At 40.3% G+C, this 13351-nt stretch overlaps 3 protein-coding genes across 4 annotated transcripts in view; 1 reads left to right on the top strand and 2 right to left on the bottom strand.

The window, feature by feature from the left end:
• Positions 1-13351, bottom strand: part of LOC105391004 (semaphorin-2A) — a 319874-nt gene that overhangs the window by 212773 nt on the left and 93750 nt on the right. The window lies entirely within an intron of this gene.
• Positions 7479-9431, bottom strand: LOC105380060. Its single transcript, XM_011549548.3, has 2 exons — positions 8935-9431; positions 7479-8715 (listed from the first exon to the last, which is right to left on the bottom strand). Exons 1-2 carry the CDS (start codon positions 9331-9333, stop codon positions 7879-7881), a joined length of 1236 nt encoding a protein of 411 aa, XP_011547850.3. The 5' UTR covers positions 9334-9431; the 3' UTR covers positions 7479-7878.
• LOC125489909 lies at positions 10328-12412 on the top strand. Its single transcript, XM_048627497.1, has one exon. The coding sequence runs from the start codon at positions 10328-10330 to the stop codon at positions 12410-12412; it is 2085 nt and encodes a 694-aa protein (XP_048483454.1).

Here is a 13351-nt window from a genome sequence, read left to right as displayed (position 1 = left end):
TACTTAACAAACTTTTACGTTTATAATATCCTAAATGCCACTGTCCAATAAAAAATCAGCTGTTTCACAGTATAACAGTTTGTTCCATTATACTGCAAGATGATTCGTCATCATCATCATCAGCCTATAGCAGTCCACTGCTGGACGTAGGCCTCTCCCAAAGCACGCCATTGGATGCGATTTTTAGCTTCCTAGCAAGATGCTTAGTAATTGTAAAACCCAAATGTAGCCACATTCAATGGCCTGCGTCAAAGTCACTGATTAATCCCCCCCCCCTCCGTATTGTCATTGTGATCCAGTCCAGCGGGTTTCCCACATGTAGTACTTAGGAGTACTAAGTGGGGACTAGCAACGTAGCAATCCATCAGAGAAACCTTAATATTGCATTAGCATTGCCCTGTCCGCCTGAATAGCCTCTCCGCTGTAGTGTTTATGTACAGTGGCGCCCCCTATTATAAATCACGGAACTAACAGGATGCAGGTGGCAGGAGGTCGTGAGTTATGACGTCACTGACGGTGGCCAGCGTGACGCATGACGTATGACAGACTGATAATGGTAATGCATCCATCAATGGTAATAATAATACAGGGTGGGTCTTGCGTTAGTGCATATCCGCAAAAGGTCATAGAAGTAGTCATTTTGGATACCATTCGTTAAGTGATTGGAAAATCGTGAATAAAATATATTTCCCATCTACAAAAGACTCACTTTGTATAAATTTAAGTCAATAATAATATGATTGTATGTAAAGGTGTACCCATTGCATACATACACCTTGCATACGTACCGACAAAGATATTTCTGCCGTATTAAGCCAGCCAGACTAAATCAACCGAGCCATTCAAAGCCAGTATGAAAGCGTCCAATCACCATACCAGTAAATATGCTGACAATTAATCGCCGTGAAAATTGCAACATGCTTCCGTATTCAAAATCACATCAATACGGAGGCACGCCGGCGCGACATCACATTTAACATATGAATGGCATGCGGCCCGCGCTATCACGTCGCTGCAATGTGCATAACCAAACCACACGATTTACCCAATAACGGGTAAGTGATAGATTATGGCAAAACTTCCACAGGGAACAAAGCGCGCAAATACTCGCTTCACGTTATGACGCCGGGTTCAACGCATGAATTACATCGTGAATTTTCTACATAATTAAATTGTGAGCTTACTAATGACTCGAGGATACATTAATCAAGCAATCAACTAATGCCTTGACGACACAAACGTATGCCACATGCCACGTAATCACGTCACCGTTCGTTCATACTGAGACGATATTAAATTTGACGTCTCCAGATTAATCCGCGCATGTCATCACGTCATCCTAATACATGAGGCGTTTAGCTTCCGTGAATTTAATAAAGAGCCGAGTGAACCGGTCGCGCCACTAAGATTGATGACGCAACAAACGCGAAAGAAATAAGGGATGCTCTTCACGAATATTAAAAGTTTAAGTTTTAATAATAACCTTGTTTAGGCGTCGCCGTGTAATAAATGCTTCCTGAGCGGAAAGCTGACGTTTATTCTGACGAGAAGCAAAAATACAATTTAAAAGGCTTCTCTCTTGATTTCATTTTATTTGGTGTAGTACATTAGTTAACTTTGTTGCATTTTTGAAGAGCACGCTTTCAGTTTTCAACTTTTTGTACAGTATATCAAGTTGAGGTTTCATGATCCCACCCTAATCATGTAAGCAGCACACGTAAGCTACAAAGTCAATCACTCGCATGATCATCCCCAATGATCTCTGAAATCAGCCGGGAAGTTTGGCAAACAGGAGCAGAGATTTACGCTGACGTTTTGTGAGTGACAGTGACAAATGACGTCACACGACGGTCACGGGCCGTGTGTTCTGCGTCACTCCCCTGCACTCGGTGACGTCACAGTATCTCCGAGCTTGTATTAGACCCGCCCGTATGTCTGAGTTATAGCTGGATAGCGGGATAGAAAATAGAAGCTATAACAATAATGTCATACAATATAAGTGTGGCGTGACAAGGACATATTAGAACCTTGATGGGGGCGTTCGTTACCTCCTTGATGTTAAAAAGCTCCATCTCACGTGCATATCCTGTTTATTTCACGCTACACTCTCGCTTGTCTACTAGTCACCGCGAAAAGTTATTGCAATAGCAGTATTTTGTGACACGGACGATGGATTTATATGAGGATAAAATGATATGGGATGGAAATTTTATGTTTGAACGGGAGTCAACACCTGTGCATGTAAATGCATGAGTTAGAATTAGATCCACGTGCGGTCGGGAAATGTTTCACCGTCTATTATTCGGCATATACCTACGTACGTACAACGTTTTTTAATAGATAGACTATTCTATTTTTTACATTACGGTGGTTTTAAATACGTACTCGCTCGTACGTAGCAGATAGAGAACCGAAGGTTATACCGGGTGTGCGGTACATGAACCGATATTTTTTTTCGGTGATAGAGGAAGTCATTATATAAATCTATGTCAAAAATAAAAAAATAACTACGTTTTCAATGATGGTCCATGTACCTAGTATGTATGTACCGAACATTGCCAGTTACGTAGAAGTAACAAATTCTACGGCAACGCTCATGAAGTAACTTTTTGAAATAAAAACACACACAGCTTCTTTTTTTTATAAACACTCACACCTTGTTCTAGCTTCTTTATGTTGAGCTAATTTAAAATTTGTGAGTCTGTGACCTTTTCAAAATTCCCCTCGTCTCAAAGGCATTCTCGAAATATGTCTACTGTATCGTAAAGTTTTAATGATGATATATTATAATTATTAGAATCCCACCCTCTGATATCTATTTTAAACGGATTCTTGGTCGGCACTTAATTAATGCGTTAATTAATAAAATTACACACTGTCAACTAAATTACAAAGAAAGTACCATCCGTAAACACTTTTTTGATAACATAGGTATAATATTTTATAGCATTAGATTTTACAAGTTTGGGCGGACTCAGTACCTATACCTTCAAATTTTGTCAAGCATTGAATGAAGCTATTATTTTTTACTTAATTTTCTTCCCGTCTCAAAGTTAGAGACAAATAGCATTCTGATGAGTCATCCCGTTCGTTAGCCGGCTTTCATACGGTCTCACTAATTTGTGATGAGAACTTTGAAGGAAGTTCAGGCGAATCGCTCTTAATTACTATCGACGTGGCTTTTTTCATGCCATTTCGGTTTTTTATTTCAAAAAGCTGGGAGTAACTTTAATGAATTGATGGTTTTATTTTTGGCCGGTTTTTTGCTTTTGTGAAGGACATAGGAACATGTGACGCGGTTTAGTTTAGGGTGTGGTTTGTTTACGGGAAATCTTAATTACTATCGACGTGGCTTTTTTCATGCCATTTCGGTTTTTTATTTCAAAAAGCTGGGAGTCACTTTAATGAATTGATGGTTTTATTTTTGGCCCGTTTTTTGCTTTTGTGAAGGACATAGGAACATGTGACGCAGTTTAGTTTAGGGTGTGGTTTGTTTACGGGAAATTAATCTAAGGCTGTTTCCAACATGCGTGATGAATCCCGCACGTTGTTAAAAACAGCATAAGCCGTATTTATTTACGTTTGAGATGTGTGTGTTCCACTACTGGACCAAGGTCTCCTTAAGAACGAGTTATTACTTTGAAATCCTGTGCTTTTGTATCCATTATTTCCATTCATTCTTGTGGCTACAACACCGGTAAAGACAATAGACGTATTACATATAAAATACAATAAAAGTAATTTTTTTAAATAATTTAAGTTTTGATTTGTTTAACTGAGCGAGCGACCCCTAAATAATGTAACTGCCTATCCCTGGTGTTTTTCACCGAAACGCTAAGAAGATTTCCTGTAACACGTATTGTCTCGTTGCATTCGCAGTCATACCTACGGGCTACGGGTAGCTAGTATTTAACACAACTGGCTGCTTAGATTTTCCCGCGCCTCGCGATGCTGCAGCTAGCTATACGAGTTGGCACTTGTGTGAAAAGCCCAGCTCCTTTCACGACACTCGCTCGCCCTCGTCTGCGACTTTCATTTGTTTATACGATTCACACGTCGGTGTAGTGCTTGCCGCTTTGAACGTGGCAGGATCAGTTTTTAGCTGGCAGAAGTGAGTGGCTAGTGTGTATCGGGAATTTCTAAGCATTCGTTTTTTTTTTGTAAATTGATGTCGGTTCTGATGGTTCAGTTCTAATTTCAATACAGTCAAAACTTTAAGTAAATTATTTTTTTAAATTTGATTCGGCTCTATTTTTGTATTAGTTTGACATCAATATAGTAACTTTAGTAGGTCATTTGATTGAAAAGATCAACTCATCAAAAACTCTTTTCAGTGTTAACAAAATACATAGAGTTGCAAAACCCGTGCCGGTGGAAACGTGCAAACTGACCGGAAAATTCGATAGCACTCTCGTATTACGGGAAGAGTGGCTCATGAACGAACGATTCAGTCGAATGCTTCTGTAAAGTTGGCTTTAGGGCTTCAAAAGATACGATTTTAGTGAGATTTTGTTCGATTTGTGTTCAATTTCTGGTTCTACGAGGTTGATTATAATATGCTATCAAAAACACAACTTGAAAAAAAAAAGTCTTACAAATCATCCGTAAAAAGTTGTGAGATTCACGTTATACCAAGTCGGTTTATTTATTCAGTCTCTACTTAAGGGTTCAAAAAGGAAGGCATTAAAGATCTTCCGGTTAAGACTATAATTGCATGGCCAGAAAAAATGCCGCGATTCTGAAACCTATAATTGTTCCATACCCCACTCGCTTCCCTAATATTTTTCACTCAGATCACGACCCCTATTGATTGGTACCTCTAGTGGAAATAACTACAGGTTTCCTGAACTGGGAAAGGGGACCTTCATTCACAATTATGTCCGGTCATTGCACGTATGACGCCACTATTTGTAAAGTAGTCTCTCGAAGCTAAGTTTGTCGCTTTGTCGTCGACCCTATACAACGGTAATAGATGCTAGTTTTGTAACAAATTCTACGATGCCAAAAGAAGTCAGGGGTCATATCTTCCAATGAATAAGATGCTCTTATAATTGAAGCAGCTCCTTTGGAATTTGTGCTGGTTGGGAATTTTTATAGGAAGACAAGTTGTGAGGGGATGGAATACGTGGGCAATGGCGTTCTTTGTTGGAATTAAATGAGACAAATAATTAGAAGAAACTCCTATTTGGTGGTATATTATCTACTATAAAGTCTTATTTAATATAAACGTACATAAACTCACATGACTTAAAACCACACAATTTAATGCAGGAATAACTGTGTCCGTAAACCACTCGTTTAACGTTTGCATAAAGTATTAATTCTTAGAACTGGTTTAGTAAAACTATTTAATGAAATAGCTTTCGCTGAAAATATACGAATCCTGGAATCTGATCGGACTAGCCATTTTATTCCCTCGGGTGAAGCAGTGCTATTGAAAATGCCACGTCCCTAGCAGTTGATGGTTTTACAAAATAGTTTTTGCATACCGATCAAAGAGTAAATATTGAATTTTATCTCGTGTTGGAATTCACACCTAGTGATTTTAAAATATTAATTTTACATATATCACAGGAAGCATTTCGTTTCTACGTAAATATGAGGCAACAACAACGTTTACAGTGATGTCGATTCTGAGGGCACAAATTAAAAAAAAACTGTCAAAACCTTAATTTCTTTATTTAAAACTCGACTCTATGAGTGTTTCAGTAAATCAAATTTTTTGCTAGCAAAATTTATAGTTTGACAGCGTTAAAATGAGAATTTCTGCCTTCACAATCAACATCAGTGTTTTCTCTATCGATGGTCAGTCTAAAGTGAACAGGCTAGACCAGACACGTCTTACAGCACACAGGATAGGTACAGGATACAGGTGAATCGACAAAACCGAGTAGATAAGCACGTAAGTATGTACAACGTACAATTCCGCGCTTCGAGGGGACGCGATACATGAATAATGCATTGGGTAAATTTGCAAGTGTTTCAATTTACACCCGGCGATACTTCACACCTCTGATACGCACCCAAGAGGCGGTTGGAGTGCAAAAAAGAAAACAAACGCGTAAGTACAGTCTACTCCACGTTGCAGTGTCGCAGGGCCTGTTGTAACAGTGAAACTATGCGGCAAGCTTACGGTTCGCTGTCGAGGGAAAGGCGCCAAGTGTATATCGCGTGGACTGTACTCAGACTAGTCTGTAGCGAGATTGGCAGGCATTTTTTCCGGCCTGGCTTCTCACTTTGGCGTAGCTGAAGCTTTATGAGAATATGACAGTGCCTATTTTCTGGTAGCAGGCGCCGCCGGTAGACTAATTTGTAAGCAGCAGTATTGTTCCGTAATTATTGTATAGTATGATAGTTTGACGTAAGGTGGAAACTACATATAATTATACTTAGCACGTAGGTATTACCTAAAACTAAAACAAGCATTTAGTATGGTGAAAGAACAAAGAAATGGCTGTCACACCTTGCACAACGAACTTCCACAGTGACTTTTAGCACAATTCACTTCTAAACAGAAGCTTAATCATAGTTTAACAAACACTGCCTACTTCAACTGTAGCCCGGCAACTTTAAAAACTGTTTTATATTATTATCTGTACCCAATTTGGCTATGCGGTAGACATCTTACTACCCGTAACACTTAATATTCACTATAATAATTATTATGTAATATATGATAGACTTAGGGTGTCTTGCACAACAAAGTTAAATAAAATTAAATCTATGACCTCTTGCTCTGACATTATACTGTCAGAGCAAGAGACAAACTATTTAATTTTATTTAACTTTGTTGTGCAAGACGCCCTTACTATGTCTTCCACTTTGCTGAATTTAAGTAGGTAATTCTGAAACTTTTCATGATTTTATCTACCTACCCACTTCACATTTTTTTGTAAAATAATGTAAAGTTAACAATCGCATTGCATAAAAAAAGGTTTTTACAAACCTTCCGTATCCTTATACAAAGCAATACCATTTAAAAACGTTGCAAGAACTAAGCCTTAATTAATGGACATCGCAAAAGGCTTTGTTTCACCCTGAATAGTTCCCAATTCAATGTGAAGCGTACCTACCACAATGTTCGGCTTTCGGAGCGTACAAGTAGAACGGGTTAACATTATACGTATGTGTAACAAATGGAGCTATAGAATGGAGGTTACTAACAGGTAGCTTGAAACCTATTTTGGTTGGGTAGATTCATTTTTCAGGTATTTTATTCTCACTAAGATTAATAATTGTTGTGTTAATAAGACTAATTGTTCAATAGCAAGCACTAAAGAAATAAACAATAGTCAGAATCAATAGTGGCCAAAACCTTGTAAATCGTAATTAAGACCGCAAATATAATTTCATTCGTAGGCACCGGAATTTAAATTTGAAATTAGTTGTAAATCACAAGACTGATGTGTCTTCTATCTTAATAATTAGTATTATACATTTTCCATGTTCTTTAAAGTATTTACATAAGACACCAGTGGATTTAATATCTATAATTTATTTGCAAAATCTAATATCACTAGTGAATTGCAATACTGACGGTAACAAGGCGGCACGTCATGAAAAAGCTACTCGCACAATTCACGGCGATAAATAAGAAAATAAAATATTCGGCCTCTAAATCTACAGGAGCGTAATTTTATAAAAACACATTTTTCTTGGAGAGTCTTACACAATTTCTTTTTCACCAAGGCGTTTCCTGAAATGAATTACAAGTGTAAAATTCACAACAACAAAAGAGGAATAATAAAAGGCCCGCGGCCCGTTACATCCGACCGCCCGAGCCTCCAAACTTAGCGGCCTGATTACGGATGTCCGATGCCGGGGAAAATAAAGAAAAAACACACAACGGCGCTGCCCGACTGTTTGATCACTCACGCATTATTTTCGGCTGACATATTTATAAATACAGTGACAAGACTCATCACGGGTTGTGAATTTTTCTTTCGTTTCGAAAATTTCACACTTTCGACTCAGTAGCGCGTTTACGTGGAAGTCGACGTAATCGAACAACTTGGGTTGTGGGGTGTAGTGCTTTACGTAGAGATGGAAGCGGGGGTCTTTGTGTACGCCATCGCCGCGACCGCCTTCATTTGCAGAGTTGGGTACAGCACAGGGGCAACATTTACACTCCGCAGTCGCTGAAGACGCCAGAAATGGTCCTCTTCCCTCAAATGGCTTCGGTCTCACTTTCCTCCACATAAACGGCTTCTCGTGGATGTCCCCGCGATGCGTCGCCACGTGTCTTGTGTTCACTACCCTCGGGCTCGGCCGCGTCAATTCATACATTTCTGGCAAGGACAAGTACCAGTAATCAGCGCCGTCCCCAATGATAGGAAACAATCGCTTGTTTGAGAATCTTGGTCGCTTCTTGCGTACATAGTCATCGTATTTCCGCTTCAACCTTTTCATGTATTCGGTGTAGTGAATGGAGTTGAGCAGCTTTTCGAATTCGGAGAGCTCGGTTGAGCCTTTGTTTGAGTATATGCCGGCGCATACTGTGGTTCGGAGCAGGTGGTGGAGTTTGAACACGACGTACGCCATCCACTTCCGCGCCTCGTCCTCCAGAACCCTGAGGTCATCGGCTCGACTTGTGATACCAAACTCGGCTGCTTCTGCCGCTCTCCTCTCCCCAAGCTCTTTTACGGTTGCCAGCCACCGCTTGTAGGCGTAGAAGTCAAAGCCCACGCTTCTATTATTTTTACCACGCCAGGGACCCTGCAAAATTAATGATATACTTAAAATTATGATACAAATGCATAATTAAAGTTCATTAACCCTGTAAGCCTCGGTCTGTGGTGCACCCCAAATGGCTGCCACTGGTGAGGGATTAAGTAAGTACCAAACCTTTCAATAGAAGACTATGTAAGGAAATTAAAAACTCAATATAAAGGAATCCTATGCAAATTGCAATGCAATGGAAAAAATTAACCATACCTGTATTTTTCTAGCCATCATGTTATAGTACTCCGCGTGTTTCCTCTTCACAGCTTCCTTCAACATTTGTCGGTACATCTGTCTGGCTTTATACCTTCTCCAAGCGCACTGTATAATGGTAGCATTAAAGTGCAGCCATTTCACGTACTTCCTAATAAGATAGCCTCTAGCCATGCGTTGAAGAAGGATAGCTGCTTTATGTCGCCTGTGTCTCTGTGTTTCTGCATAATCCGAGCGATCTTGGAGTGTGGCAAAGAATTCACTAATTGAAGGAAGTAAGTGATGAACTGTAGCCATAAATTGCAGTGTTTTATAATGTGTAATCTTATAAAAGATAGATTGGTACAATAGCTTGTTTACATGTCGTAACGATGTTGTTGTTGGTAAATACTGTGACATTTAAGAATACTGTCATATTATGCCCACAGACCATAACATGAATAAACCACATTGTTCAACAGTGCACTGCAGTGGTTCAACATGATCCCCTCCCCTGAGTAACCCTTCTTTCTCATAGAAGTAATAAAACTCTTTCAGCTTACTAAACCACTTTTGCAACATTATGTATAGTAACAGTAGTGCTATACCAGTTTTGCAACACGCTGTATAGTAGTTAGTAACTCAATCACCCGCAGACGCGACACAGCCGGCCATCATGCACGTGCATGATATTTCACTCACGCATTTCCATTAACCATAATATTATCCACAATCACGATAAACCTATCATTCATACGGGACGGAATCCAATTAATTAAATTGCAAAATACATAAATCCGAAAATCCTATCCGAATTCAGGTGCAGATTGATGATAAAAATTAAGTTATGACCGTTTTCGATGGACTCAGTGATGCAAAAGTTGTAGTTTAAAATTTAACTATTATGTCTTACTAAATATGATGTAGTCAGTAATATACCTAGATATAAGTATTTTGTATGACTTTGAACAATCTCGATAAAAGTGCAAAATTATAAACTACATAATATATAGGTAATAAAAGATAATCAAAGAATAAATAATGGTGGCAATCTAAATAAAGGAGGATATAGTATATTTCCATGCCATGGGTGATGTGATGGGGATGGGCGAAACAATTTGAATATCACTCTTGTTTTTTTTTGTAAGCGAAGAGTTGTATTTTGAGAGGCTTTCTCCCGCAGCCAGGTGTCGAGGCCAAAATGAATAATGCATCAAATAAGCAAGGTTGGTTGGTAGGTATGTGTATTTATTTTGGACCAAATTAAGCAGTGTCTTTCATACATTATGTATGTATGTATGGTGAATATGTGCCACACCTATGGACTAGGGTGAGGGTGACCTTTATCCCCAAAACGGGAAATAGAGACAAGTCCCTACCTAAGTCCTATAGACCCATAAGTCTCACCTCCTTCATGCTCAAGGCTATGGAAAAGGTGATCAATCTTCACATTAGAACGGGCTACCTCACACAAAACCCACTGCATGTGAAGCAGCACGCCTATCAAAAGGGCAAATCTACGGAAACTGCCCTTATTGAACTTACTGATAGGATTGAGAAAGCACTAGAGGACAAAGAAATTGCCCTCTGTGCTTTTCTAGATGTAGAGGGCGCTTTTGATAACACCTCGACGAATGTCATTCTCAAATGTATGAGGGACAAAAACATCGATAACACAACACTAACGTGGGTAGAATCGATGTTAACCAACAGGACTGTTAAAACAACACTCCTGGACAAGAGCATTGAGGTTAAAATAACAAGAGGATGTCCCCAAGGCGGCGTACTATCGCCCCTGGAGTGGTCCATTGTTGTCGACACCCTGCTCTGCGAGCTCAATGAAGCTCGCTTCGACACTCAGGGCTACGCTGATGATCTCGTTATTACCATCGTAGGCAAAAGCGCCAGCACGATTTCAGATCTGATGCAAAGAGCCCTAAGGATGGTAGAGCGCTGGTGCAGGGAGTATGAACTCTCTGTAAATGCCAGCAAAACCATAATTGTACCGTTCACCCGAAGAAGGATCCTAGATGGTCTGAGACCACCTGATTTCTTTGGGGAAACGGTAAACTTCTCCAAAGAAGCCAAATATCTTGGTGTAATCCTAGATCAGAAGCTGACTTGGAATCAACATCTGCAGTACATAGCCCAGAAAGCTAAATGCGCTATGGGATCGTGCTGTAGACTAGTTGGGAAAAAATGGGGCCTAAAGCCGAAGTTAACTCTTTGGCTATACGAAGCCGTAGTGAGACCTATGGTAACATACGGCTGCGTAGTATGGCACAGGAAAACCCAACAAAAAACCTGTCAAGATGTATTAAGTAGTCTTCAAAGGTTAGCGTGCCTGATGGCCACTGGAGCTATAAGGTCCACTCCGACAGCAGCGATGGAAGCCATGCTGAATCTTAGCCCTTTACACATACATGTGCAGAAAGAGGCTCGATCAGCTATGCTACGGGCTGCTAAAGGAGGCAGGAACCGATGGCACTCGGCTGTGTTCAGCTCGCTCCACCGAGAGCTTCTCAGTACCCATGCCATGGCGATGCCTTCCGACGCTATGGAAACGGAGTACTGTTTTTCAAGGCTCTTTTCAGTTGAGATACCAGAAAGGGAGAAGTGGAATGATGATAAGGCCCTTCAAACTTTCCGGTCGGGAGACATCGTGTGGTACACCGATGGATCCAAAAAGGAAGGCCTGGCAGGTTCAGGCATTTACGGAGAAAGGCCAAGAGCACGCAAATATGCGAGCCTGGGAAGGTTTGCCTCCGTATTCCAAGCCGAGATATATGCCATCATTGGATGTGCATACGAAAACCTGGACAGAGCCTTCACTCGGAGGAATATATTTATTCTGTCAGACAGCCAAGCTGCTCTTAAAGCATTGACTTCTGCAGAAGTTAACTCCAAACTTATAATGGAGTGCATCCTCATCCTGAACAAAATTGGAGCTAACAATAGAGTGACCCTGCGATGGGTGCCCGGACATTGTGGCATCAATGGCAATGAGGAAGCAGATGAGCTCGCACGTCTGGGAGCAGAAAGCCTACCGTTGGGCCCCGAGCCCATCATCGGGCTACCAAAATGCACCAGTCGTCGCGAGATCAAGGACTGGGCACATAACCAAAGCTTAGAAGCTTGGAATAATGTACCAGGGCAACATCATGCAAGAGCCCTAATCGTGGGCTATTCACAGAAATTTACGCGTCGAGTTTTGGAGCTCACACGCAACCAGATAAGGGTTTTGACAAGAACCTTATCAGGTCACTGTAGGTTGAACCGTCACCTACATAAAATGGGTCTGTCCGACACTCCAATTTGTAGATTCTGCTATGAAGAGGACGAAACGCCCATGCATATTCTCTGTGAATGTGAGGCCATCATTCACAAGAGAAACAGAATCTTGGGCGGCTACAAATTAGCCCCCATAGATGTCAGGTCTCTCCCTCCCGGTAAAATCATCAGGTTTATAAAAGACCTGGGCCTGGAGAGTGAGATTTGACTCGGCAAGGGGAGTCACAATAGATCTTTTAGGTCGCAGTGGCGAATGGGCACTGGTTGCCCTCCCCTTTTCTATAACTATAACTATATAACTATATGGTGAATATGTTGAAATATCTAATTCTTAAGTACTGGTACTGTTATAGATACTAATTTACTAAAATTGTAAGTGTCAGCTGTATTATTAGTTTATTAGCTAAGCTATAAACGTTTTTACCATGAAACCGTCAATGATTGAATAAATTAATAATATGCGGTGTGCACATTAGGTGAAAATAGGTACTAATAAAGCTGACTACAAAACTTAAGCTTCATGTAGTCAGTCATCCCTCGCCCTCTGCTGCGTCCATAATAGATTCAGTTCAGTTGCAGGTCTGTGAATATAGCAGCAGAAACTAGCAGCAATTTTTGTATGGCCGAATATGTTTTAAAAAAAGGCAATTGTAGCAGAATTCTGTTAGCACTACATGCTAGAGAATATATCAATGAACTTATAGACATATATCACATTTACCAACGTGCTCCGGGAGATTAATTACGTCACAATTACTTTACGGCGTGGCGTGCGCCTTATAAAGTGCAGCTAGCAGCAGTTACCAGTTTTGCTAAACTGCTAGCTGCGTGTCCTAAGGCGCGGGTGTGTGACGATGACGTCATGTCATCCAAAATTGCTGCTGGCTGGCAGCGATTTTAATAACGCCGAAGTAATTGTAATGTAATTAATCTCCGGGAGCACGCTGTTAAATGTTTTGTATGCCCATAAGTTCATTGCAGTGTCCTCTATCATGTAGTGCTAAGCGTATCGTGTAGAATTGGTATTTTTCTTAATAATTATGAAAAAATAGTCGCCCATATAGGAAAATTTTATGTTAATCAAGTTAAAACTTGATAAGAACTAAATCTACCACTCACCGAGTGTATGTAATGGATAGACGATGGT

Source organism: Plutella xylostella, chromosome 18 (assembly GCF_932276165.1).
Source record: "Plutella xylostella chromosome 18, ilPluXylo3.1, whole genome shotgun sequence".
In the NCBI taxonomy this organism is placed as follows: Eukaryota; Metazoa; Arthropoda; class Insecta; order Lepidoptera; family Plutellidae; genus Plutella; species Plutella xylostella.
This window is presented reverse-complemented; position numbering and strand designations above follow the sequence as displayed.

Excerpts from the sequence above, each read along its gene's own strand:
- LOC105380060 (XM_011549548.3), bottom strand. The coding sequence starts at position 9,333 with ATGTCACAGTATTTACCAACAACAACATCGTTACGACATGTAAACAAG. Across the intron at positions 8,716-8,934 it reads TGATGGCTAGAAAAATACAG|GGTCCCTGGCGTGGTAAAAA; the intron begins GTATGGTTAATT and ends TTAATTTTGCAG.
- LOC125489909 (XM_048627497.1), top strand. The coding sequence starts at position 10,328 with ATGCTCAAGGCTATGGAAAAGGTGATCAATCTTCACATTAGAACGGGC.